Source organism: Daucus carota, chromosome 2 (assembly GCF_001625215.2).
Source record: "Daucus carota subsp. sativus chromosome 2, DH1 v3.0, whole genome shotgun sequence".
Classification (NCBI taxonomy): Eukaryota; Viridiplantae; Streptophyta; class Magnoliopsida; order Apiales; family Apiaceae; genus Daucus; species Daucus carota.
The window spans coordinates 19,259,388-19,284,516 of record NC_030382.2 but is presented as its reverse complement, the minus strand read 5'-3'; the positions used below and the strand labels follow the sequence as shown (position 1 = coordinate 19,284,516).

Genomic DNA, 25,129 nt, shown 5'->3' with positions numbered 1-25,129 from the left:
GACCATGTCCAGAGTGATCAATCATTTTGGAAGTTTTGGGGTAAGAGAGTAGAGAATGAAACGAATATTTGGGGATGTAACAGAACCCCCCCCCCCAAGTAAACGAAAGGAAAAAGATTTGAAATTTGAAGCAGAGGAAAAGAAATTGAAGCAGGAAAAGCATGACCAGAGGAAAAATGATCTAGAAATATATAAAAATAGGACGAACACCCAGATTTTAGTTACCGCGCTTATAACGACGGTTACTTTTACAGTAGGATTTACCATGCCTGGTGGTCTCCATAAAAGTGGAGAGGTTACTGAAGGACTGGTGGTTTTGTCCAGAAAGAGAGCTTTTAATGCATTCATGTTATCGGATGCATTAGCTCTACTAATGTCAACATCTTCACTGTTTTTCTACTTCCTCGAATCAATGAATGAAGATCCCCACCAAGTGTCACTGCTAAATGCTTCATCAACCGTCCTCAACATTCTTTCTATTATTGGGATGATGTTGACATTTATTGCAGGGACGTATGTGGTCTTATCCGACACACCAGTTCTCGCCTTAGCCGTTTGCATTATTGGTTCTCTCTTCTTTTTTCTTATTCTTATGTGGATCATCAAGATGGCATATGATAGGTGGGTAAAAGAGATCAAAGATTGAGTATGCATGTCATTATTTCCATATTTTTTAATGAATTTTTAATTATCATATTGTGTTGTATACAACTCCAAGATAAAGAGATTGTTAATGGTGTACTATACACTTGTACCTTATACATTTTTAAGGCTCTAAATAGTATGTGTTGTAACAGTACCTTAAGCTTTGTTTAGCCTTCACCAGAACTCCAGAAACATTTTAATTGTTTCTAAATCATAGATTACTTCAGGCAGGAAACGAAAAGAGGACTTTAACTCCCTGTCAGCCTTGAGTTACATTCGAAGTTAGAACCAAAAGCACCATGTCCTGCGTCTCCATTCATTTTTGTTAGGTCCGATACAAAGGTTAATTAAGCTAGAAGGGGGGGTTGAATAGCTTAATCACCAATTAAAAATTTATATCCCAATTTAAAAAGTTTATCTCCTTTTTAAATATGTGTATCGAGAGTGTAAGCAGTTATATAATATGCGGAAGTATGAGAAAAGAAAAGAAAATACCACATGAGAGATTTTATCCTGGTTCGCGGTGGCTAACTCAAACCTCGGAGTCCACTCACCCCTAGTCCAGTCCCCGAGCTCCTCCCCGGACTCGAGATTTTCTCTACTATAAAGAAACTCCTTTAAAGTAGGCGGAGAAGCCTTTACAAATATATCTTTTGGAGCGTAACTACCCGTTACCTCCTCACTATAAATGTAAACTTACAAGACTCTTCTTAGAGCGTAACTCCCCGTTACCTCCTCAAAGTCGTTGTACTCCAAGTGTAGTCTTTGAACTTCTAAGCTTTTGCCGGTCTTGGATCTTAGGTCTTAGGTCTTGGGTCTTTCCTCTTCCTCACGGTGCGAAGACGACTAACTCCCCGCTAGCACGTCTAGGACTTGGGTCTTAGAACGAAGATCACCTCACTTCACTTTCACCTCACTGCAAATCTCAGAAAACAATATCTACGAAATATCCTTGTTTTATAAAAAGAGTTTTTTTTTTTTTTTTGGCTAGATTAACTAAGCCGAGTTTAACAATAATATTCTTGGTTGAAGAAGATTAAAGATCAAGAGTTCTTTAAACTTTCCGAAAGCTTAAGATCTCGAAAGTATTCTTTCTTGATAGATTTATCTTTAAAATCGATGAATACTTTTATCGTACAAAATCCTCCGAATAAATAATATTCACGTGTCTTGGAGTTTGTAGATAATACTAAAGTCCTTTTAAGATCTTTTGGCTATATGGACGAATATATTTGTCTTAAGACAAAGTATAAAAAGATACGAAGTGTTTTAGTATACAACTTCGTTACAAGATAACTCCTCGTTTAATGTAGTCTTTGCGAGACTAATAAATAATATTTAGATCGAGAGAGAGTTCTTGAGAGTCTTTAATAATAGCACAAGTTTAACAATATTAGGCCAAAGTATCCGCATTAGTACAACAAGCAATATAGCAAACAATATCATGCGGAAAGTAAATCACACCCCAACACACACGTTCGGTAAATATACACGTAAACCACGTATCTCGTCCGGTTAATAACCCCACCAAGCACTAGGCTGAGAAATGGGTACTTCACCAACACAAGAAGGGTATGGGAGTGACGGGAAAGGGAGCACAAATATTTGTTAGAGAGCAAGTAAGGTTAGTGCACAAATATTCCCGATAGTAACGAGCGGCCAACTCGAGTGCTATAATATTAAAGAGAGCTTGTTAATAATATCTTTTCCTCTGAGATAATAAAGTTAAGATTATGAGGAGTAAGATCAAGCTATTTTCGGTGTGTATAGAAACAACACCCCTCCGTATATTTTGGAGTACGAAACTTTGTTCGTATAACCCGAATATTTAGATCGGGTAACTAATCTTTCGAATATATTGTTCGAAAAGATAGATCCGTATATAAAGAGCTTTAGAGATGAAAATATATATTTAAGTATGAGCTCTTATATAGGAAAACAAATCGGTCGGTTAAGACTCGAATATGAAGCTAAGAAAGTAACCACTTATGAAAACTAACGAAAAAGTTCGTCGGAGAAATTCGCCGGAGGTTCAATACGATTTGAGTACACGGACGAATTTGGGCAGCCCTTCGGGAGGCCGAAAACAAGTGGTGGAGAGCTTGGCTAGGTGGGAAAAAGCTTGGTTGGGTGAAACAAAGCTTTGGTGATTAAAACCTTGTGTATATTTGAATATATATATATAAGAATGAGAAGGTCTTAATGGAGAAGTAGATGAAGAGAGTGTTTGTATATATTGAGAGAGTGTTTACTTCAAAAATCCCAGCAATTCTTTGGCTCTTAGCTTGAAGAAAAGAGTTGGGTGATGGGGGGATATTTATAGGACCAGATGAGAGGGTTTAGTGAATTAAAATTAATGTAAAATGGTGTATTAATTTGAATTAAAGTGCGTGGGTTATACACTTGTCATCCATTGTCCCCCATGTGCTCAAATAGCATTTATTGCATATTCGACCAGCATCTTGTCACAAAATCTCAGTACTAGAAGCTCTAGAATGTGGCACGCAAACCGAGAAAACGGCTAAAAATCCGTTACACCAAATAATGCGATTTTTCGAACGACTTCGAAAAATCCCAAAAAAAATATGAAAAATCTTAGAATATTGAAAAATGGAATCCTGCCAAATTTGGTAATTTTTGGTCAACTCTAGCTAGGTCAAATGCTCAGTCTAAGGTCGGATCAACAGGTCGGAAAATCTCACCGAAATGAAAGTTCTTGAAAATTTACAAAACTTTCACCATGCACTAGAAATAATATTTAATTGGCTAATCTCAAGTTTCAAGTCAGTTCGGCAAGTGGAAATATTTTATTTGGAATTAAAACGATTTATCGATTTTTGGGCTCCAAGGACAATACGAAAATTATTTTGACAAACCGAAGACGAGATTTTGCCCCAAGTAAAGACTTGAACAAATACTTAAAATATATTCCCTCAAAGATAAAATTCTTTAGAGATTAAGGAACTATTTTAGAGTATTAAACCCAAATATTCTTCTCAATGAACTATATTCGTAAAACCGAAATAATTATTCTTTAGTCAGAACAAGCAGACTCTTTGACGATCCTTTTGGCTCCAAAATACTTAGAAAAATGATATTCATGATAAATCATGAATTTGACAATTTTGAAGTGCTTTCTAAGTATTGAAAATATTTTTCTCCGAAAAATACTGAATTTGAGAGACCGAGAAAAATATTCCAGAATTGTAATCAAAGATGATATTAATATTTTCAAAGCAAATATTAATAAGGATATGATCAATCCTTCCATAGAAAAATACCAATATATAAGTGGGAAGGATTTATTGTTAGGTCCTGAAACGATTGTAGAAGGGGGGGTTGAATACAATCGTCACTAAAAAATCGCGGCGGAATAATCTGATTTGAAATAAACTTGTTAATCAGATTTTAATTAATTAATATAACAATGTTTTAAGTCGTTATATAATTAATAAGGTTCGTTTTAATGTCCACTAAAATTCGTAGAATAAATTCGACAGGATGTATTCTAGTTTAGTGATTAAAACAACCGAATGATCAAAGCACAGGAAACTGTGGATTTAACGAATAGCAAGTTACAAACAACTTGAAAGTTTACAAGGCAATGAACAAGAACAAATGAAGAGGTTGAAGCCATATTTATAGGCAACACCTTGAACTTGTATGACAAGGTTGGTATGACCATGCTACAAAGATCAGTATGACAATGTGAGCTAATGTCATGCTACAAATGAAATCAGTATGACAATGTGAGCTCATGTCATGCTGAAATAGAAATCGGTATGACATATCAGGACATTGTCATGCTGCAATTTTCGGTATGACAATCCATAGCATGACATATGACTTGCAGGTTAAGTCATGGAGTGGTATGACAATGTTTAGTAATGTCATACAGCATGAATTCGGTATGACAATTCATAGCAATGTCATACTGATTGAATTCGGTATGACAATCCATAGTAATGTCATGCCAATTCAAATTCGGTATGACAAAGTGTAACATTGTCATGCTACACAATTCGGTATGACAATTGAACTTATGTCATGCCACAGACACGGTATGACAAACCAGGTGCGGTATGACAATCTATATGATTGTCATACCGTGCCCAAAATCAGTTTTAAATAGATTTTCTTTAATATAATTAATTCAATAATTATTCACTTAATTATATTAATCATATAAATTCATAAATTAAATTAATTCAAGTGTGAATCAATTTAATAAATAAATTACATAACTTATATAATTAATTTGAGATGTGAATAAATTAAAAGAATAATTATATTGAGCACAGCCTTCAGCAGCAGGTCTTCTGACATCCTTTAAAAGATCTGATTCTTGTCTTGAATGAACGACCACCTATAGTTGATGCTGAATATTTAATCTGAGTAGCTGACACACAAATGTACTGTCTGGTTCATCTGTATCTAGCTGAATCAAATACTCCTTATCAATTAAACATTTGAGAAGTGGCTTGTTCGTCGAGTCTTTGTCTTCGTAGTTCTTCTTCATAAGTAGAAATAGTTTGGAATCTTTTGAATAAATAAAGTATTAAAACTTTATACCTTCTGGACTTCTGGACGTGCTACAAAATATTATTTGTACACTGAGGCTTGAACATATTAATGAACTTCTTCCAGTGGTGTGCAGCAGCATCCTGAAATTCTTCAGACATATGATTTTAACAAATCACTTGACGTTCTTCGTACGGATTCCTTCAATAGTGCTTGCTAATTTACTTTCTTTCTTATCAGAGTTGAGTTGATACTCTTAAATACAAATAGGCTTAACATATGCCTTTCAATCTCCCCCTATTTGTTTGTTAACATAACATGCAAATTATCGAGAGGATAACTCAACTAACTGATAAGACAAAGGATTAAACATGAATTGTAAATAGCAAAAAGTTTCTGGTATTTCATTAGACATTCACCAGAATTCAAACAAGTACATTAGATTACATAAGGATGTTCTTACTGAACATATATTACAAATTCCTTAACAAATCAAAAGATCAACTTCTCCTTCTTCGATATCTGAACTGTGAAGAACAGGAGTTGACAGTTCTTCTCTGGTTGGCACTTCAGATGTAGTGGATTCACCACGCTTCTTTCGTTCCTTTGCCAGAGCCAGTTGATGTAGCACTTCCAAATCCACAGGGTCTTCGTGGAAGTCTGATGGCTGAGATTTTGTAACATGTTTCATCTTTCGAAAGTACTGAGCAACATTCTTTCGAGTGCAATAAGCAAGAATCACATCATCAGCATCAGACTTAGCTTTAGAAGCAAAGCCCTTGGTTCTTAAAAGAGTGGAGGCAAGAGCAAGTTGTTTAGCTGGATACTTTGACAAGGCATCTTCGTTGAGATAGACAGTGCTGAAGATCTCCTTGTGAACGAACTTAACACAGTAAGGATTCCTGACAACCTGAGGACTGTTGAATACAGCTTGTTCCAGCAGTTTGTCACGAAGAAGTTCATTCAGGTTGGAGCTTCGCCTAACCTTGTTTCGAAGTACCCAGAGCTCAGATACAGAGAATGATTTCAGAGATTCGACAGATAGTCTGTAAGAACCATTCCTCTGTGTATAGACAATTAGCTCCCATTGCTCTAGCAAGTTGTTGACCCCCACTATCACATAATTCAATTCCAAAGCAAAGGCATGCATAAAGACATCCTCGTCAGGGTTTACCTCTCTAAGATCATAGATCAGAGATAAGAACTTGTTGTCGTCGAAAGGCTCCCTTTGAGGTCCATTAAAGATTCTTCTTGCAATGTCCCAGCTTTTTCCTTCTTTCCTCCTTATATCAAGATTTTTCTGTTTGCACGCAGCATCATAGATTTTCTGCTTCTCTATCTTGATTTGCTCTTCAGTTATCAACTTGTCCTCTAGAAGTTTCTGGTAATCACGAAGCTTACGCTTCCTAGCTTCATTCTCAGCTTTAAACTTCCGGACATTCTCTTCATGTTCAGGGTCAACAGGTTCTTCATCCTGAAACAGATAGCTCTCCTCAAATTTGCCTTCTTCCTCTGCTTGACGGTAGGTAGCATCGAAGACGTCATCATCATCCATGTCTTGTGGAAAATCATCATAGTTATCAGAATTAAAGACATTCTCAGATTGATGTGCCGGCTCTTTGCCTTTAGACTTTCCAGAATTGTCAGGAGCAGATTCAGAAGTATTCCCTTTGTTACTTTGATTCGAACTATTGCCCCTGTCACCTTTGTCTCCATCTCCTCCTCTATCTCTTCTATTCTCCCCCTTAGTTGAGGGATCCTCTCTGGAGGTATCAGCATCTGACTTTGAGTTCCTGAGGAGTTGATCCAGTTTCCTGTCGATATCATCAAACTTTGACATATACAGTGCATGATTAGATCTCATCTCGACAGTCAACTCATGAATTTCTCCTTTAAGCTCATCCCTGGAAGAACTGGATGGCCTTTCATCAGCTTTCTTCTCTAGGGTCACCAACTGTGCACCCTTTAGCCTCTCATTTTCAGCAATCATTCGGGCTAATTCAGCTCTAAGCTTAGACATTTGTTCCTCAAACAGAGCCGGGTTAGTGTGTGCACTCACCTCACGTACACTCAAAGTTGTTTCACTAGCCTCACGTGCATGTGTATCGCTCGGTGTTTGACTTTCTCACTCATAGTATTTACTCTTCCAGCTGTACCTGTGTAAACTACCAATGTCCCCTGAGATGGGTTCAAAGGTAGTGGAGGAACAAATTGTCCTCCGAATGCCTGCGAGGGCAGATTTACTTGCAAGCTGCCAAGTTCCTCCTGATCATCAAAGAAAGTGCGATCAGTAAAGTTTTCATACATATTTATTAGATTTTGAAAATCTGTGCAATCAGTAAACATAGTAACCTGTGTATCTGTTTGGTCTTGCACTAGCGTGAGTGCTAGCGCAGTGCTTGACTCTGTACAGGGTACCGTGGCAGGACGGTCAACTTCAATGGCATCATTCTGTTGAGAGAATGAGTCCAGAGACTGTTTCATTGCCTGTTCCAAGTCCAAGCCTTTTTGGGAAGGCAAGGATGAGGCTGCAGATGTCTCCAGGGCTTCCAACCTTGGCTTCTTTATGGAAGACAGAGCTGCGGGTTGATTCAATAAACTACTCGAACTCCGTTTCCTCGCAACTTTACGAACAGGTTGCATTGAAGTGTTGGTTGATGTGTTTGGAGAAACGAATATTTGTTGAAGAGAATCTTCAGCTAGGTTATGAACCTGTGTGTTGTCAGGTTCACTGCTGGTAGGCTGGAAAACAAAATCAAGGTCACAAACAAAATCACAACCATAATCTGACGTATCAACATTAAAATTAGATGATAAGTTAGAAAGTACCTGAGCTACCTGTAGGTCCTGACGAAAGGACTGCAACTCTGGATTTGAGGTAGAGTCAGCAGGTAGTGGTTGTGAGGTTGATTGTGTTTGAGGGTAAAAGTGGGTGTGTTGTTGTTGTGGTAGTGGTTCAGATGAAGACGGTTGGGTTTCGAAGAAGTTGTATTCCTGACGTTCGTCTTCAACTGTGTGAGTTTGATGCAGAGGGGAATGATGTGGTGATTGGTGTGGTGACTGATGTGGAGATTGATGAGGTGATTGGTGGGGTTCAGGTTGTTGGTGTTCTGGTTGTGGTTGAGGTTGTTGCTGTTGATGTTCCTGAGCCACTTGAAACTGATGCAGTTGTTGTTGAGCATTGAACTGTTCCAACAGGTATGGAGTTATGACAAGGGGAACATTTTCATGTTTTCTCTTGTTGGTCAGAGACTTCATCAGTTTTGTACAGGCACGCGGAGTTGGTGCAATTGGAGAATTGAAGTATGAATTCTTCTCCGCGTCTGTCATCTTGTCATTCAGAAAGAGCATCAAGAACCGAGGGAAAAAGCATATCACTTTGGGATTCTGTGCAACTGATCGGCTGCTGAGTGGTCCCAACTTCTTTAAAATTGACTGAAGAAGCAACTTGCCAAAGTTGATTCCTCGATTGTAAACAATACAGAACCCAATGATCTGAAGAAGGGAAGATATGATGTTGTAGTTGCTTCGAGTGGTAGGTGAAAAGACTTTTGCCAGCGTGTCGAAGAACAAGTCCCACTCTGGTTTAAGATTCCCTTTCAGCATTCTCGGTAGATGAATCTCTCCTTGATAGTGAATGGTCTGAAAGAATTGGACAATCTCAGCATCTGTAGGAATCTCAGCAAAGTTGTCGCGTGGAAATCCAAGAATCCTATTTACATCATCCACAGAGATAGTGATACTTCGTCCAGCACCAATATTTCCCGAGACTCGGAAGCTCTCCAGCAATGTAGTGTTGATGGCAGAAGAGTAAAAGTCCTGGAGTGGTCGAATCTGTAAATCAGCATGAGCGGTGATCGCCGTGCTAACTAAACTTTGACTATTCAGGAATCTCACCCACGGTCGGAATCTCACTAAACTGATATCAGGGTCTAAGTACCCATTGTAGTTAGTCTCCCCGATTACAAATTGGCCGGCCATTTTTATAATTAAGAATTGAATTAAGCGAGAATTTTTCAAATAAAAGGTTAATTCTCAAATATCTCGCAAATTTCAATTAATAATTAAATAACAATTAACAAATTAATTAATAATTCGAATTAATTGATTAAACTCGAATTAAAAATTAATTAAATTGAAAATAGCCCAATTAAATTCCACAAAGTCCTAAAATCCTTTAATCAGCCAAACAAGCCCTTATTTATATCAAAAACCCCAAAAATCGAACTCAATGTTAGGGTTTCAAACTCAGTCGAATCCAAACAAGTGTAAATCGATTAATACTGATAATGCACGGTCACAGGGTCACGGAATCGGTACAAAATCGATCAAACTCGGTCAGAAACGGGGCAACTCGGGCAAACTCAGTGACTCGGTCGAAGAAGGTTTCAAAAACTCAAAAATCCGGCAGCAATTCGACTTAAATCGTGATTTAAGTGAGTAACCAGCAAGTTTTTACACTTGTAAATCAGTAAACAGCAAGTTTTGAGGTTAAAACTTGAAAACCGATCGGAGAAAAGTGTGTGAGGCGATTGGTGAAGATGAAGTGTACAGTTGTATGACAATGTTTAAGTATGTCATACGGGTTGTAAAAGTCGGTATGACAATCGCTTCAATTGTCATACCGAGTTTTAAAACGACTAGTATGACAATGTATAAAGATGTCATACGGGTTTTAAAAGTCGGTATGACAATGGCTTCAATTGTCATACCGAGTTTTAAAACGACTGTGGTAGGTGGAGTCAGAACTTGGTATGACAATTGCTTCGTTTGTCATACCGAGGTTTCAATGAAACTTGTATGACAAATTACGATTGTCATACCGAATAAACTAAACTCGGAATACAGACTCGGTATGACAATCTTTTAAATTGTCATGCCGAGTTAAATAAACTTAAAAACAGAAATATATATACAACTATTATGATTTTTGATTTTCTTTTGAAATAAAACTTGTTACACATAAAATCAAAATCTACTACATATAATATATTATAAATTACACAAATATTTTGCAAAATTCAACTTTAATTAAATATAAATATTTATGAATTTAACTTTAATTCATAAAAATGAATTAACTTAAAAACTAATATTTATCCTTAATTAATTTTGAAAAATACAAAATAGACACAAATAATTATCTAAATGCATGACAAATAATGCAGGGGAGTGTGCAGCACTTAGAAAATTACAGAGACATATATGTACATGCATAATTACACAGAAAATTATCAGATAATTTACAAACAATTATATAAAATCTAATAAAATATATATAATTACACAGAAAATTCACAAAAATATAATAATATATATAAAACAAATATATATAAAATATACACAGAGAATCATGGCATATTTAACATCCCTAGCTCACAAACCAACTTAGAGAAAGTGGATTCATCAAGTGGTTTAGTGAAGATGTCTGCAATCTGATCAGCTGTGGGTACGAAATGTAACACCACAGTACCATTCATGACATGTTCTCGAATGAAATGATACCTGATATCTATGTGCTTGGTCCTGGAGTGTTGCACTGGATTGTTTGAAATGGCTATGGCACTGGTGTTGTCACAAAATATAGGAATTTTGTCGACAGAAATACCATAATCATTTAATTGATTTCTGATCCAAAGAATCTGAGCACAGCAACTGCCAGCCGCAATGTACTCAGCTTCAGCAGTAGAAGTGGACACAGAGTGTTGCTTCTTGCTGTACCAGGAAACCAATCGACGTCCTAGAAATTGACAGCTTCCAGACGTACTCTTTCTATCAATCCTGCAACCTGCATAATCAGAATCTGTATAGCCGGTTAAGTCAAAACCAGTATTCTTAGGGTACCAAATACCTAAACCAGGTGTACCCTTAAGACATCTAAAGATTCTTTTGACGGCTATAAGATGTGATTCCTTAGGATCAGCTTGAAACCTAGCACATAAACATGTTGCAAACATGATATCTGGTCTACTTGCAGTAAGATAAAGTAATGAGCCAATCATACCTTGAAAGCTTGTAATATCAACTTTCTTACCAGATTTATCCTGGTCAAGCTTTGTGGCAGTGGCCATGGGTGTCTTTGCCGGAGAAGAGTCTTCTAGATTGTACTTCCTTAGAAGATCTCTGACATACTTTGACTGGCAAATGAATATCCCATCTTCCTTTTGGCTTACTTGAAGACCAAGGAAGTAGGATAGTTCACCCATCATGCTCATCTCATAATTACTCTGCATTAACTTAGCAAATCTCTTGCACAAGTTATCGTTAGTGGAACCAAATATAATATCATCAACATATATTTGAACAAATATCATATCATTATCATGCAATTTGTAAAAGAGAGTTTTGTCTATGACACCTCTAGTAAATTTATTTTCAATTAAAAATTCAGAGAGGGTGTCATACCATGTCCTTGGTGATTGCTTAAGCCCATAGACAGCTTTGAATAGGAAGTACACAAAATCAGCAAATTCTGGATTTTCAAAGCCAGGGGGCTGTTCCAGATATACTTCTTCTTCCAGCTTTCCATTCAGAAATGCACTTTTCACATCCATCTGATAAACTCGGAAGTTGGAGTGTGCAGCAAATGCAAGAAATATTCTGATGGCTTCAAGACGAGCAACTGGAGCATAGGTTTCATCATAATCAATTCCTTCTTCTTGAGAATAACCTTTTGCAACCAGTCTGGCTTTGTTTCTCACAACAATGCCATCACCATCTAACTTGTTACGGAAGACCCATCTAGATCCAATTGTAGACTTTCCTTTTGGTCTTGGAACTAGGGCCCAGACTTCTTGTCTCTCAAATTGATTGAGTTCTTCTTGCATGGCAAGAACCCAATCAGGATCAGCAAGTGCTTCGTCTATTTTCTTTGGTTCTAATTGTGAAAGAAAACCAGAGAATAGACATTCATTTGTCGTAGCACTTCTAGTCCTTACACCAACATCAGGATCACCAATAATCAGATCAAAGGGATGATCTCTGCTCCAAATCCTTTCCCTTGGAAGTTGTGTCCTTGATGATTCAGCAGTATCATCATTAGGCTGATGTGTATGACTAGTTGATCCACCAGCTCCCCCTGAGCTGTTGCCAGGTTGACTTGATGATCCACCACTAGCATTAGAGGAATCTCCAGCATTATTGCCATTTCCTCCACCATTGCCTGGATCATTATCATTGTTGTCATCACCTGTTGCAACCTCAGGTGGCACATCATCATCTGAATCAGAATCTGGATAGTTGTCAAACCTCAGAGATTCAGATGGATCAGCAGATTGTAAACTTGGTAGTTTAGTGTCATCAAATGTTACATTGACACTAACTTTCACTGACAGAGTATCAATTACAAAAACTCTATAAGCATTGTTTGTATAACCAACAAAAATTGCTTCAGATGCCTTTGGCTCAAACTTGTTCAAGTTCTCTTCACCATCCTTGAGAACATAACACTTGGCTCCAAAGACATGAAGATATTTGACATAAGGCTTCTTGTTGTTATACAGATGAAATGGAGTTTTCATATGATCGTTGTTGATCAAAGTTCTATTCTGGGTATAGCAGGCAGTAGACACAGCTTCAGCCCAAAAGTACAGAGGAAGCTTTGCTTCAGCAATCATAGTCCTTGCAGCTTCGATCAGTGTACGATTCTTTCTTTCGACGACTCCATTCTGCTGAGGAGTCCTTGGTGCTGAATACTGCCTTCTAATTCCTTTTTCAGAGTAAAAGTTAATTAGAGTTTGATTCTTGAACTCTGTGCCATTGTCTGACCTTACAGCTTTGACTGCCACACCTTTATCCAATTCAACTAACTTTATATGATCAATCACTGTCAACGGGGTTTCATCCTTAGAAGCCAGGAAGTAAACCCAAGTAAATTTTGAGAAGTCATCCACAATAACCAAGGCATATCTTCCTCCATCAATAGATGCAACATTTACAGGGCCAAACAGATCCATATGCAACAAATGAAGTGGATCTGTAATGGTATTGATGGTTTTGCCTTTGTGAGATGCTCTCTTCGCTTTTCCTTTCTGACAAGCTTCACAAAGATCATCAGTTGAGAATTCCAGGGAAGGCAACCCTCTCACTAGATCTCTCTTGACTAGAGAGTTCATGGTTTTGAAGTTGAGATGTGAGAGCTTCTTATGCCATAACCAACTATCTTCAGCAGATGCTTTGGCGTAGAAACAGTGAACTTCGTTTCCTGGTCCTGAAGATAAATCAGCTACGAATATATTGCCTTTCCTTATGCCACATAGTGAAGGACGCTTATCCTTGATATGTTTGATGATACATATCTCCTTTTCAAAATGAACATAATATCCTTTGTCACAAAACTGACTGACACTCAGGAGATTATGTTGAAGTCCTTCAACTATAGCAATATCTTCTATGATGATCCTTCCAATTTTGTACTTGCCATATCCCACAGTACGACCTTTGCTATTATCAGCAAAACTGACTGTAGGGTCAGCTCCTTCTCTTATGTCCTCCAGCAGGGATTTATTGCCAGTCATGTGCATTGACGCTCCACTGTCAAGCACCCAGGTAACACGAACAACTCCACTGGCACCCTGCAAAAGACAACTTGATTAGACAGTCTTTGGGACCCACACTTGATTGGGTCCGGCAGTCTTAAAGAACTGATTTCTATTAGGTAATACAACAGAGCCTCTTGGGCTGATATTTGGCTCACTTTTGACTGAACTTACTTCCTTAACAAAAGCCTTATAACCCTTGGTTTTAGGCTTTGGAACATAAGTTTCCTTCCTAACTCGAGGAGGACTAGCAGTCTTTGATCTAGCATGCTTGTGGTTTGTGTGTTGTCTAGGTGTCGTGTTTTCATTTTTAGCATGCAAATTTTTAAAATAAGCAGACATAGTATTGAAAGCACAGAGCATACAGTTATCAACACCACAGAATTTATGACATGAATCAAATGTAGGAGCAACAGGAATATCAGTCACAATAATAGGAACATCAACAGATTCTACTCTACTATCGTTAACAGTTTTAAAATCTCAGTAGAATGACACCTATTGTTCTTGTTCTTACTATTAACAAAATTATTGGGCTTGTTGAATTTAGTTCTCTCAGAGTTGACACCTAAACCAGCTTTAGGCAACCTAACATTGCCTTTCACTTTAATTGGTTTCAGGTTTGTCAAAATCTCATCTCTCATCTCATTACTCTCTTTCATTTTAAGGTCTTCCTGTTTTAGTTCATATCTAATGACAACAGGAGTCTCTAAAAGAGGTTCAGCTTCTGAGGTTTTAAACAAAGGTTTAAGGGAATCTTTCAAAACAAAAGGAATCCCTCTCTCTTCAGCACTCTTCTTAAAAGGAGTAATGTTACTAGCCTTACCTACAGATTTGTTATAGTCAAAGCCTATTCCAACAGTTCTCTTGATCTCTTGTTTATCATTAAGTTCTTTGACTATCAAGGAGGCATCCTTAAAGGCTTTACATTTCACTTTCTCTTCGTCTAGCTGAAGTCTTAAAGCAATCTCACCTTTCTCTAGAACTTTGACTTTAGCACATTGTAATCCTAAGTCCATAGTCAATTGTTCTATTTTTGGTTTTAATACTTTCATCTCATTCATTTTATAAGCATGAATTTCTAAGACTAAAGTATCAATTTTAAGATTAGCAGCTTTCAATTTTTTAATAGCATCATCTCTTTCAAGTCCTAATTGCATAAACAGTTTAGGGCATGTAGGATCTACCTGAAAGCTTCCAGCAGGAGGAGGTGAAGATGATCCAGCATCAGCCATGAGAGCAACATTCCCAATCTGCTCTTCTTCATCACTATCTGTATCATCCCAGCTTTTCCCTTCTGCTAGATATGATTTGCTCTTGAAGCTTTGACTTCCAGAAGTACCATGATGCTTTCTTACTAAGGCATCATACTTCTGCTTCAGCTCATCATACGAATCTTTTCTTTTTCCTTGAACCTTGGGCTGTTTGCATTCAGTTGCAAAGTGTCCAGGTTCACCACAATTGAAGCATTTGAACTTGCTTCTATCCACCATCCCAGTCTTGTATCCTCCTTTGCTTGTAGAAGATGAATAGCCTCCCTTCTGAAACTTACTAACAGTAGGTTTGTATTTATAGGAAGGGTTCTTCCGGAATCTCATGTTTCCAAACTTCTTGGCAAACAGTGATAGAGATTGATCTTCTAACTGCTCAAGCTCTTCCATTGTATAGAACTCTTCGTCACCACTGGTAGAAGCAGTCTGACCCATCTCAGGTACAACAAATTCCTGAGTAGTCTTAGAAGGAACAACAACATCCTTCTTCTTTTCTTCCAGTACAGGTGACTCAACAACTAGAGCTCTTGAATGGTTCTGTGTTTTACCCCAGCCATATCTCTGTTTACTCTGAACTTGCTCCAGTTCATAAGTTTTCAAAACTCCGTAGAGTCTTTCCAGAGAAATCTCATTCAGATCTCTGCTTTCCCTGATGGCAGTGATTCTGTGTTCCAGATGTTCAGGAAGGGTTAAGAGAAACTTCATGTTGACCTCTTTCTTGTCGTAGAATTTCCCATTCAGATTTAAATTATTTATCAAATTATTAAGTCTGATAAATACTTCTGAAATCCCTTCACCGGGATGAGAACCAAACTGTTCATACTGAGCCATCAGTATCTCTTTCTTGTTTTCCCTAACTTCCTCTGAGCCTTCATTGATAATCTCTAATGTATCCCAGATTTGCTTGGCGTTCGTACAATTTACAACAGCATTGTACATCACTGGATTTAGAGATTCAACCAAGATTAGTTGAAGAGCATCATCTAAGTTCATCTGATCACTCTCTTCGTCTGTGTACTCAGAAAGTTCTTTCGGAATGACCTGATGAGGTATCAACACACCATCCTCTTCGTGTGCTAATATGACCTTCATCGGAGTAGTAACACCTTTGTCCAAAATCCCGATGTATTTTCTGTTTGCAGTGCGGAGGAATAGGAACATGTGCCTTTTCCATAGGCCAAAGTGTTCCTGGCTGAACGGTGGGATTTTAATGCTACTGATCTTTTGCGTACTCATTTTTTAGAGATTTAAAGTGAATAGTGTTTGGAGAGATTTAGATTTTTGAAAGAAAAATATTTTTAATCAAAATTAATTTTTGGAATAAAATTAATTCGAATAAAAAATATTTGGACGTTACAGAGTGTGTATAGGATCTGATACGGAAAAATGGTATCAACCGCTCTGATGCCAATTGTTAGGTCCTGAAACGATTGTAGAAGGGGGGGTTGAATACAATCGTCACTAAAAAATCGCGGCGGAATAATCTGATTTGAAATAAACTTGTTAATCAGATTTTAATTAATTAATATAACAATGTTTTAAGTCGTTATATAATTAATAAGGTTCGTTTTAATGTCCACTAAAATTCGTAGAATAAATTCGACAGGATGTATTCTAGTTTAGTGATTAAAACAACCGAATGATCAAAGCACAGGAAACTGTGGACTTAACGAATAGCAAGTTACAAACAACTTGAAAGTTTACAAGGCAATGAACAAGAACAAATGAAGAGGTTGAAGCCATATTTATAGGCAACACCTTGAACTTGTATGACAAGGTTGGTATGACCATGCTACAAAGATCAGTATGACAATGTGAGCTAATGTCATGCTACAAATGAAATCAGTATGACAATGTGAGCTCATGTCATGCTGAAATAGAAATCGGTATGACATATCAGGACATTGTCATGCTGCAATTTTCGGTATGACAATCCATAGCATGACATATGACTTGCAGGTTAAGTCATGGAGTGGTATGACAATGTTTAGTAATGTCATACAGCATGAATTCGGTATGACAATTCATAGCAATGTCATACTGATTGAATTCGGTATGACAATCCATAGTAATGTCATGCCAATTCAAATTCGGTATGACAAAGTTTAACATTGTCATGCTACACAATTCGGTATGACAATTGAACTTATGTCATGCCACAGACACGGTATGACAAACCAGGTGCGGTATGACAATCTATATGATTGTCATACCGTGCCCAAAATCAGTTTTAAATAGATTTTCTTTAATATAATTAATTCAATAATTATTCACTTAATTATATTAATCATATAAATTCATAAATTAAATTAATTCAAGTGTGAATCAATTTAATAAATAAATTACATAACTTATATAATTAATTTGAGATGTGAATAAATTAAAAGAATAATTATATTGAGCACAGCCTTCAGCAGCAGGTCTTCTGACATCCTTTAAAAGATCTGATTCTTGTCTTGAATGAACGACCACCTATAGTTGATGCTGAATATTTAATCTGAGTAGCTGACACACAAATGTACTGTCTGGTTCATCTGTATCTAGCTGAATCAAATACTCCTTATCAATTAAACATTTGAGAAGTGGCTTGTTCGTCGAGTCTTTGTCTTCGTAGTTCTTCTTCATAAGTAGAAATAGTTTGGAATCTTTTGAATAAATAAAGTATTAAAACTTTATACCTTCTGGACTTCTGGACGTGCTACAAAATATTATTTGTACACTGAGGCTTGAACATATTAATGAACTTCTTCCAGTGGTGTGCAGCAGCATCCTGAAATTCTTCAGACATATGATTTTAACAAATCACTTGACGTTCTTCGTACGGATTCCTTCAATAGTGCTTGCTAATTTACTTTCTTTCTTATCAGAGTTGAGTTGATACTCTTAAATACAAATAGGCTTAACATATGCCTTTCATTTATTATTTTTGAGAGATCTAACAAAATTTATTCCGAAGAAAAAAAATGGAATAAATTACTTTAAAAAAATAATGTCACATGAGTGATTTGAAGAATATCATATGTAGATGATACCTCATCCAGTCTCATGTATTTAATGTTGCAATAGGAAAAGAGAGGCAATCGTAGAAGTACGAAACTCCACAGCATGAATATTGCATAATGAATATTTTCTTAAAACAGATAAATTTTAGTATCAAGAAAATATTCAACGATTTTGAAATAACTTGCCAAGATAACCTTTCACTTTTAATTAATCAAATAAATCAATGTCCTATTTGGGAGGATTACTAAATGAATTTAAATTTAATGTTCTTCATAAATACCAACACAAATATATAATTAAATATATATCGAAGATATCCTTTCGATTTTAATAGATGACTGTAAGTGAAACTTTATTTTGTTCTTATTGAACTCTATACTATGCCTTTTATCCGGATGATAATGCAAAACTTCGACTTTACTCTTGGAAGACCAATTTCTACCAAATTTATATCCGGGACCTTTAATATTGTAAAGATACAGTTCAAGTCTGCAGAATGTTTGAGAAGCAGAGATTGTAAAAATAATGTATCATAGAATTTCTAATGCCACCTCAATACTATTCTTAATTATAATTCCTTAATTAGTGGCAGTATCGCAGTTGAGTAATTCGGTGAATTACAAGTTTGTAAAGTGATTTTTTTTTTTTAAATGAAAACCTCTTATTCTCTAATTATATTTAATTGTTTAATGGGGAAAATCAATCCAAATTTCAAATTTCAACGAACTACCGTAAGAAAAAGATAACTAGTATAAATGAACATTCAACTTTTAAAAATGATTAGTGTATTTTTTTTCCTTTTGGGTATTGTATAAGAATGTACAAGAACAAGATCTTGAAACAACAAGATCTTGATGGTTGTCCCATACCAATATTCATAAAACATAAAGGACTTGATACAATGACAAAAAGCAAGAAAACTTGGACTCCTCGAGACAACTGATTTTACAGATGATATAAGATGTTATGGCCATGATGTTGAAATTTATTGCAGGAACATATGTTGTGTTATACCACTCATAAGCCCTTGCCATAGTTTTGGTGTAATCGGTTCCCTCTTCTGTTTTATTATCATTGTTTTATTGATCAAGATAGTATATGATCGATCTCCATGTAAAAAGAAATGAAGATTGAGTATGTATGTCACAAGTGAATCGGAGAAAGTCGAGTGATCATTGATATATGATGTATTATACATTTCCTCAGAGACTAACACGTCTGCTGGATTCTTAATAGTCTTGATTTCATAATAAGGTGTAGTAACCAGACCCATTAGTTTTGTTTTGGTCTTAGTAGATAATATGTTTTTAGTTTTTTCTAGTATAAGTTACAGAAGTAGGAATTTAAATCGCTGATTAACAAAAGAGTATAACATACTTGACATGTTATTCACTTGCACAACCTTAGTATTTAATGGAAGCCTGAAGATTACCTATTTCTCCGCTGTGAACCTTGTTTCTCTATACACCTAGTATATATGGAAGTGTTATAACACATTTTTTTTAATGCGATTTCTGTACCACAAATTCACTATGGATGCATTAGGTATCACATTTTATGAGAAATAATATGACAAGTAATTGTTTGTATATATAATCTCTTGACAACCAATGAAAGAACATATAATGATTTTACAAGATATACTGGTATAACAATCAATCATTAACATTCTTTCAGCACCTTTGCTACCTACAAACATCAACAGAGCTTCCCAGGAGGAAGCTTTAACCCATTAAGCCTAACTAAAGATTCAGAGGCATTTGTAGAGCTCAAAGTGAAGGAGCTCAAAAATGGTAGATTAGCCATGTTCTCCATGTTCGGATTGTTTGTACAAGCTATAGTGACTGGAAAGAGTCCACTAGAGAACTTTACTGACCACCTTGCAGACTCCGTCAACAACAATGCCAGGCTTTTGCCACCAAATTTGTTCTCAGAAAGTAAAATGATTTTAATTTTGATTCTGTAGTTTAAGTTACCCATGTGATCTTCTAATGACAAATTTATAATTCTTGCATCTTTTCTAATTCAATGGTGATCAAGTAACAACATCACGAATTCAGAAACCGAAGTGACAACATAACACTTTATTACAAAAGATGTGAACGCCATAAAACACTACAACAAAACTGGAATCAGACAACACTGATCAGACAACGGACGCTGAAAAAAGCGTTGGCCAAAACAAAGACACGACACTTTATTTTCGCTCTGGAAAAACTATTGTCTAACACCACGACCTACAATGGTTAAAAAAATGTTGTCTAGTAAATTCAATCAGACAACACTTTGTTTACTGTGGTATTGTGTAATTATGCATGTCAGACAACTGTTTTTCAAGCCGATGTGTGAAGAAACTTCACACAATGTTTCAGGAAACCGTTGTAGTAAATAGAAAAGTGTTTTATTTGTTGTGTTGTTTGCGAGCAGTTCAAACAAGGGTTTTATATAGTGTTGTGTGACTGGAAAGCTAACATACAAGTGTTTTTGTTACCATTGTAATAAGGCCTTATAGACAAGCCTTTAATATATAAAATGTTGTCTGCCTGATTGACTTTTAAGCAACATACAACAGTTTGTATTGTAAAAGTGTTGTTAATAGACTATAAAGACAAGACTTGTTTTGTTTAGTGTTATGTGAATGTCTATCAGACAAGCCTTTTTCTCCAAAAACGCTTGTCTGATTGGCCACCATGGGAAAAAAAAAATAGCAGAAAACAGAGCAAAACCAGCCTCAAAACAGAGGCACACCAACAAATCTAACAGATCTGACTCAGAACAGAGCCAACCAACAGAGATAAAAACAAAGAAACCAACTTACATCATGAAAGTTAGTTTAGTTCATCACCAAACTAAGAATCAAATAAAATTACATCATAAAAGTTGAATTAGTTCATCTACGTCTCGCATATAACTAGTTGTTGCCTCGTCTAAATCAACATCCGGCAAATTTGGTATAAAGAACTCATTCTCAAGTTCTACTTCCACGGATCCCTCATTTTCTTCATCATTGTCCTCATGATAGTTTTTCTCGGGTAATTTCAACACCACGGACCATAATTTATCAAGAGGATCATCTATGTAACATACTTGTTTAACGTGTTTTGCTAACACAAATGGATCATTAAAAAACCCCAACCTATTCAAATTAACCAAAGTATAACCCAAGTCATCTACCTTAGTCCCTCTATTCATATCAATCCAATTACAACGAAAAATAGGGATCCTAAAGTTGTTATAGTCTAACTCCCATATACCTATTATCACTCCATAAAATGTAGGCGAGGCATGCTCAACAATTTGATCCTTCCCCTGCACAACCATGGTATCGGCTTGAACACACACGCCACTGCACTGAACATTACGTGTATCATCACGATCTTTGGTGCTAAAGGTAATCCCATCCATTTTGTAACCATTGAATGTAGGGACATCCTTATTGGGCCCATCTGCGATCCATCTGATTTCTTGTGATATCTCCATTTCGTCGAGAAAATTTGAAGCAATCTGCCCAGAACATCATAAAAGTTATAAATGACTTATGTGACAGTTTTAAAAATGCACAGAAATGCTATAAATAAAGTGCACATAATACCTTTTCTTTGAACCATTCTGGGAATGTCTCATTTTGCTTATTCTTTAGCCACATTTCATTATTTTCATTTTCCGGATATTTGGTCATCAAAAAACACATGTGTTCACTGCATACAATTAGAAAAGACTATGTAAATAATAGAATAATGATATATAATTTGACAATTAAGCAGAAAATTAAGAAATGACTTACTTAAAATATGGCCTAACCGAAGCCGTATTTTGTAAACACATAAATGGGCTAAATGCAAATCATTGTCGCTCGGAGTTATAACTGATGCACCAGATAATGGCCTACAAACAGCATCATTCCTATGCCTGCCATTTTTTGGTATCCCAACAATAGCCTCCTCATGGTTCACCAAACACTCAACAGCTTCTTCTGCAATATAGGCCTCAGCTATGCAACCTTCTGCGCGAGCCCGATTTCTTATATACCCTTTAAATGTCTTCATATATCTCTCAAATGGATACATCCACCTCAAAAAAATTGGTCCACAAAGCTCTACTTCTCGTACAAGATGGACCGAGAGATGAAACATCACATCAAACAAGGAAGGGGGGAAGTACTTTTCAAGGTGGCACAAAGTTTCCACCAGCTGGGATTGCATTTTCTCCAACTTATCAACCTCAATAACTTTACTGCAAATTGCCTTAAAAAAGAGACAAAACCTGATGACAGTGTTTCTGACCTGTTTTTGCAGTGACGATCGTATCGCAATTGGGAGCAAGTGATGCAAGATCATATGGCAGTCGTGAGATTTCATTCCAGTAAGTCGAAGAGTTTCCATTGAAACTAAACTTCTAATATTTGAACAAAAGCCATCAGGCAACTTCATGCCAAGAAATGATGAGCAAACTACTTTTTTTTCCGAATGAGTTAAATTCCAAGATGCCAATGGTAACTTCTCCTTTCTCCCGGGATTCTTTGGCCTTAGCTCCGTTCTTATTCTCATTTCAGCCATGTCTAGCCGGACAGATTCCTTATCTTTTGTCTTCTTGGGTATATTAAGCATAGTACCAAGTAAAGCTTCGCAAATGTTTTTCTCGATGTGCATCACATCGAGAACGTGTCTAACCGGCAGAAACTTCCAATACTCAAGTTCAAAAAATATAGAAACCTTCTTAAAAATAGGTCGAACATCACCTTTCTTGAATCGAGGTTGGCGTTGTGTCTTACCAAAGACATGACCCTTTAAGTGTTTTGTTCTCTGAAGCACCTCCTCCCCGGTTAATGGAATAGGGGCAGTTCCCTTTTCCACAGTGTTATCAAAATCTTCTTTCTTCCTGCGATATGGATGTGCACGGGGCAACCACCTCCGATGCCTCATGACCACGCAATTACGGTAATTAGCCAGCCTTGTTGCTTTTGTTCCATCAACGCAAACAGGACACGCATTATACCCTTTTACAATGTTCCCTGAAAGGTTACCATAGGCTGGATTGTCACTAAATGTCCATAATAAAATGCGTCGCAGCAAAAAGTACTCCTTCTTGTATGCGTCATAAACTTGTTTTCCGGTCCATAACTTTTGTAAATCTTCAATAAGCGGTTGAGAGAACACATCGATATCATTGCCGGGTTCTTTTAGTCCGGATATCAATAAACATAGCATGATGTACCTCCTTTTCATACAAAGCCATGGTGGGAGATTATATATTGACATCAAAACTGGCCAACAAGAGTAATCAACATTTGTGCTATAAAAAGGATTGAATCCATCCGAGGATAAAGCTAACCGGACATTTCTAGAATCTGAAGAAAACTCGGGCCACTTTTCATCGACATCCTTCCATGTTTTTGAATCTGCCGGATGTCTTAATTTACCATCTTTTATTCTCCCCGTGTCATGCCAAATCATATTTTTAGCTATTTGAGGAGAATTGAATAAAGTCCTCAAACGTGGTATTAACGGAAAATACCATAGAACCTTTGCCGGAACCCCTTCCAATTCTTCTCCTTTTTTGTTCAACTTCCATCTAGATGCTTGACAGATACGACAACTTGTCTCATCTTCATCTCTTTCTCCTCGGTATAATAAACAATCATTTGGACACACGTGAATTTTTTTCATACTCCATTCCAAGAGCACACAAGCTTTTCTTAGCCTCGCTGAATGAAGAAGGAAAATGGTTGCCTTTCGGAAGCATAGATCCAACCAGTAGAAGAAGTTCAGAGAAGCAAGCATCCGATACTTGGTATTTTGCTTTCAAGTTATACAACTTCACTAAAGCCTTCATCTTTGTAAATCCTTCACATCCCGGATAAAGTGGTTCATGTTCAGATTTAACATGGTTAAAGAAATCTGAGGAATCAAGAGAAACATCATCATCACTATCATTATTCTCTGCATTGATAGGGATTTGGTCCACAGAATCAGAACTGGCCGTCTCTTCAGCGGGAGATACACTTTCCGTATTTAATTCACCATGCCAAATCCAACGAGTGTAGGTCTGATCAATTCCATTTTCAAAAAGATGGCACTTCACTGTTTTAGCTTTCCAAGATTTACTATGTGCGCATTTTAAACACGGGCAGATGATTTTGTTTTCATCAAATCCGTTCTCAAATGCAAACAACAATAGTTCATCTACTCCTCTTTGAAATTCCTTTGTTCTTCTATCAGCCTTCAACCAAGACTTGTCCATCTATTGAACATTAAAAATATAATCAGTTTACTACAACTATATTATGATCATTTTTAAGTAAAAAGCAAAAGCTACAGATTAGAGATTTTAACAAAGGAAATAGCAAATTAGAGATGTTAACAGAGGGAATAGCAAATTTGCTTGATAAATTAGCTACGTAGTTGCTTGTAAATAATGTATTAGCTACAGATTCCAAAAGTGAGCACGAACCCTAGTTTTAATTTCTCAAAATCCCATACATTCTCCAAAATCCCCAAATATTACGTATGAACCCTAATTTCAAAAAAATTAAATCGAACTCATCACAAATTACATAAAAATGCTAGGAATGAGATTGAGTGCGCGTAATACCTTGAAATCAGACCTTTCACAGAATGAGATTGAGGCTTGATTGTGTTCTTGGTTAGAGAATGAGACCTTTCACAGAATGAGATCTTGAGAAGATTGTGTTCTTGGTCGGAGATGAAGATGGAGATTGAGATGTGGAGATTGAGATGTGAAGATGAGATGTGGAGATTGATATGTGAAGATGAGATGTGAAGATTTTTGTCGGGTAGAGAGGATATTTGTCGCCCAGATTTGGTAATCGGTTTCAATTCAGACAAAGATTTGGTAATGACAAAGATATTGTATTAAATGATTTCATAAAAGCAAGTTCGAATTGTGTAAAGTAGGTGGCAAAAAAGTTCCTAATTAGACAAGCTTTTACTAACAGAAAACTGTGGTTCATCGGCTTATAAAACAATGGTTTTTAACAGAGTCGTTGTGGAATTTGTATTCTTACGATGGTTTCAGTTTTATAAACCATTGTGTGAATAACACAACGGTTTCGCGGTAAGAAACCGTTATCTGAAAGCCGTTACAACAATACTTTCCTGCTTAAACCGTTGTTTGAATGTTAATGGATTTTTT

General features: G+C 36.5%; 2 protein-coding genes across 2 annotated transcripts; both read right to left on the bottom strand.

The window, feature by feature from the left end:
* Window positions 1-20,734: 20,734 nt before the first annotated feature.
* LOC135150104 (uncharacterized) lies at window positions 20,735-21,770 on the bottom strand. Its single transcript, XM_064086261.1, has 2 exons — window positions 21,570-21,770; window positions 20,735-21,481 (listed from the first exon to the last, which is right to left on the bottom strand). Exons 1-2 carry the CDS (start codon window positions 21,666-21,668, stop codon window positions 20,849-20,851), a joined length of 732 nt encoding a protein of 243 aa, XP_063942331.1. The 5' UTR covers window positions 21,669-21,770; the 3' UTR covers window positions 20,735-20,848.
* On the bottom strand, window positions 21,673-23,430 carry LOC135150427 (uncharacterized). Its single transcript, XM_064086720.1, has one exon. The coding sequence runs from the start codon at window positions 23,428-23,430 to the stop codon at window positions 21,673-21,675; it is 1,758 nt and encodes a 585-aa protein (XP_063942790.1).
* Window positions 23,431-25,129: the final 1,699 nt, after the last annotated feature.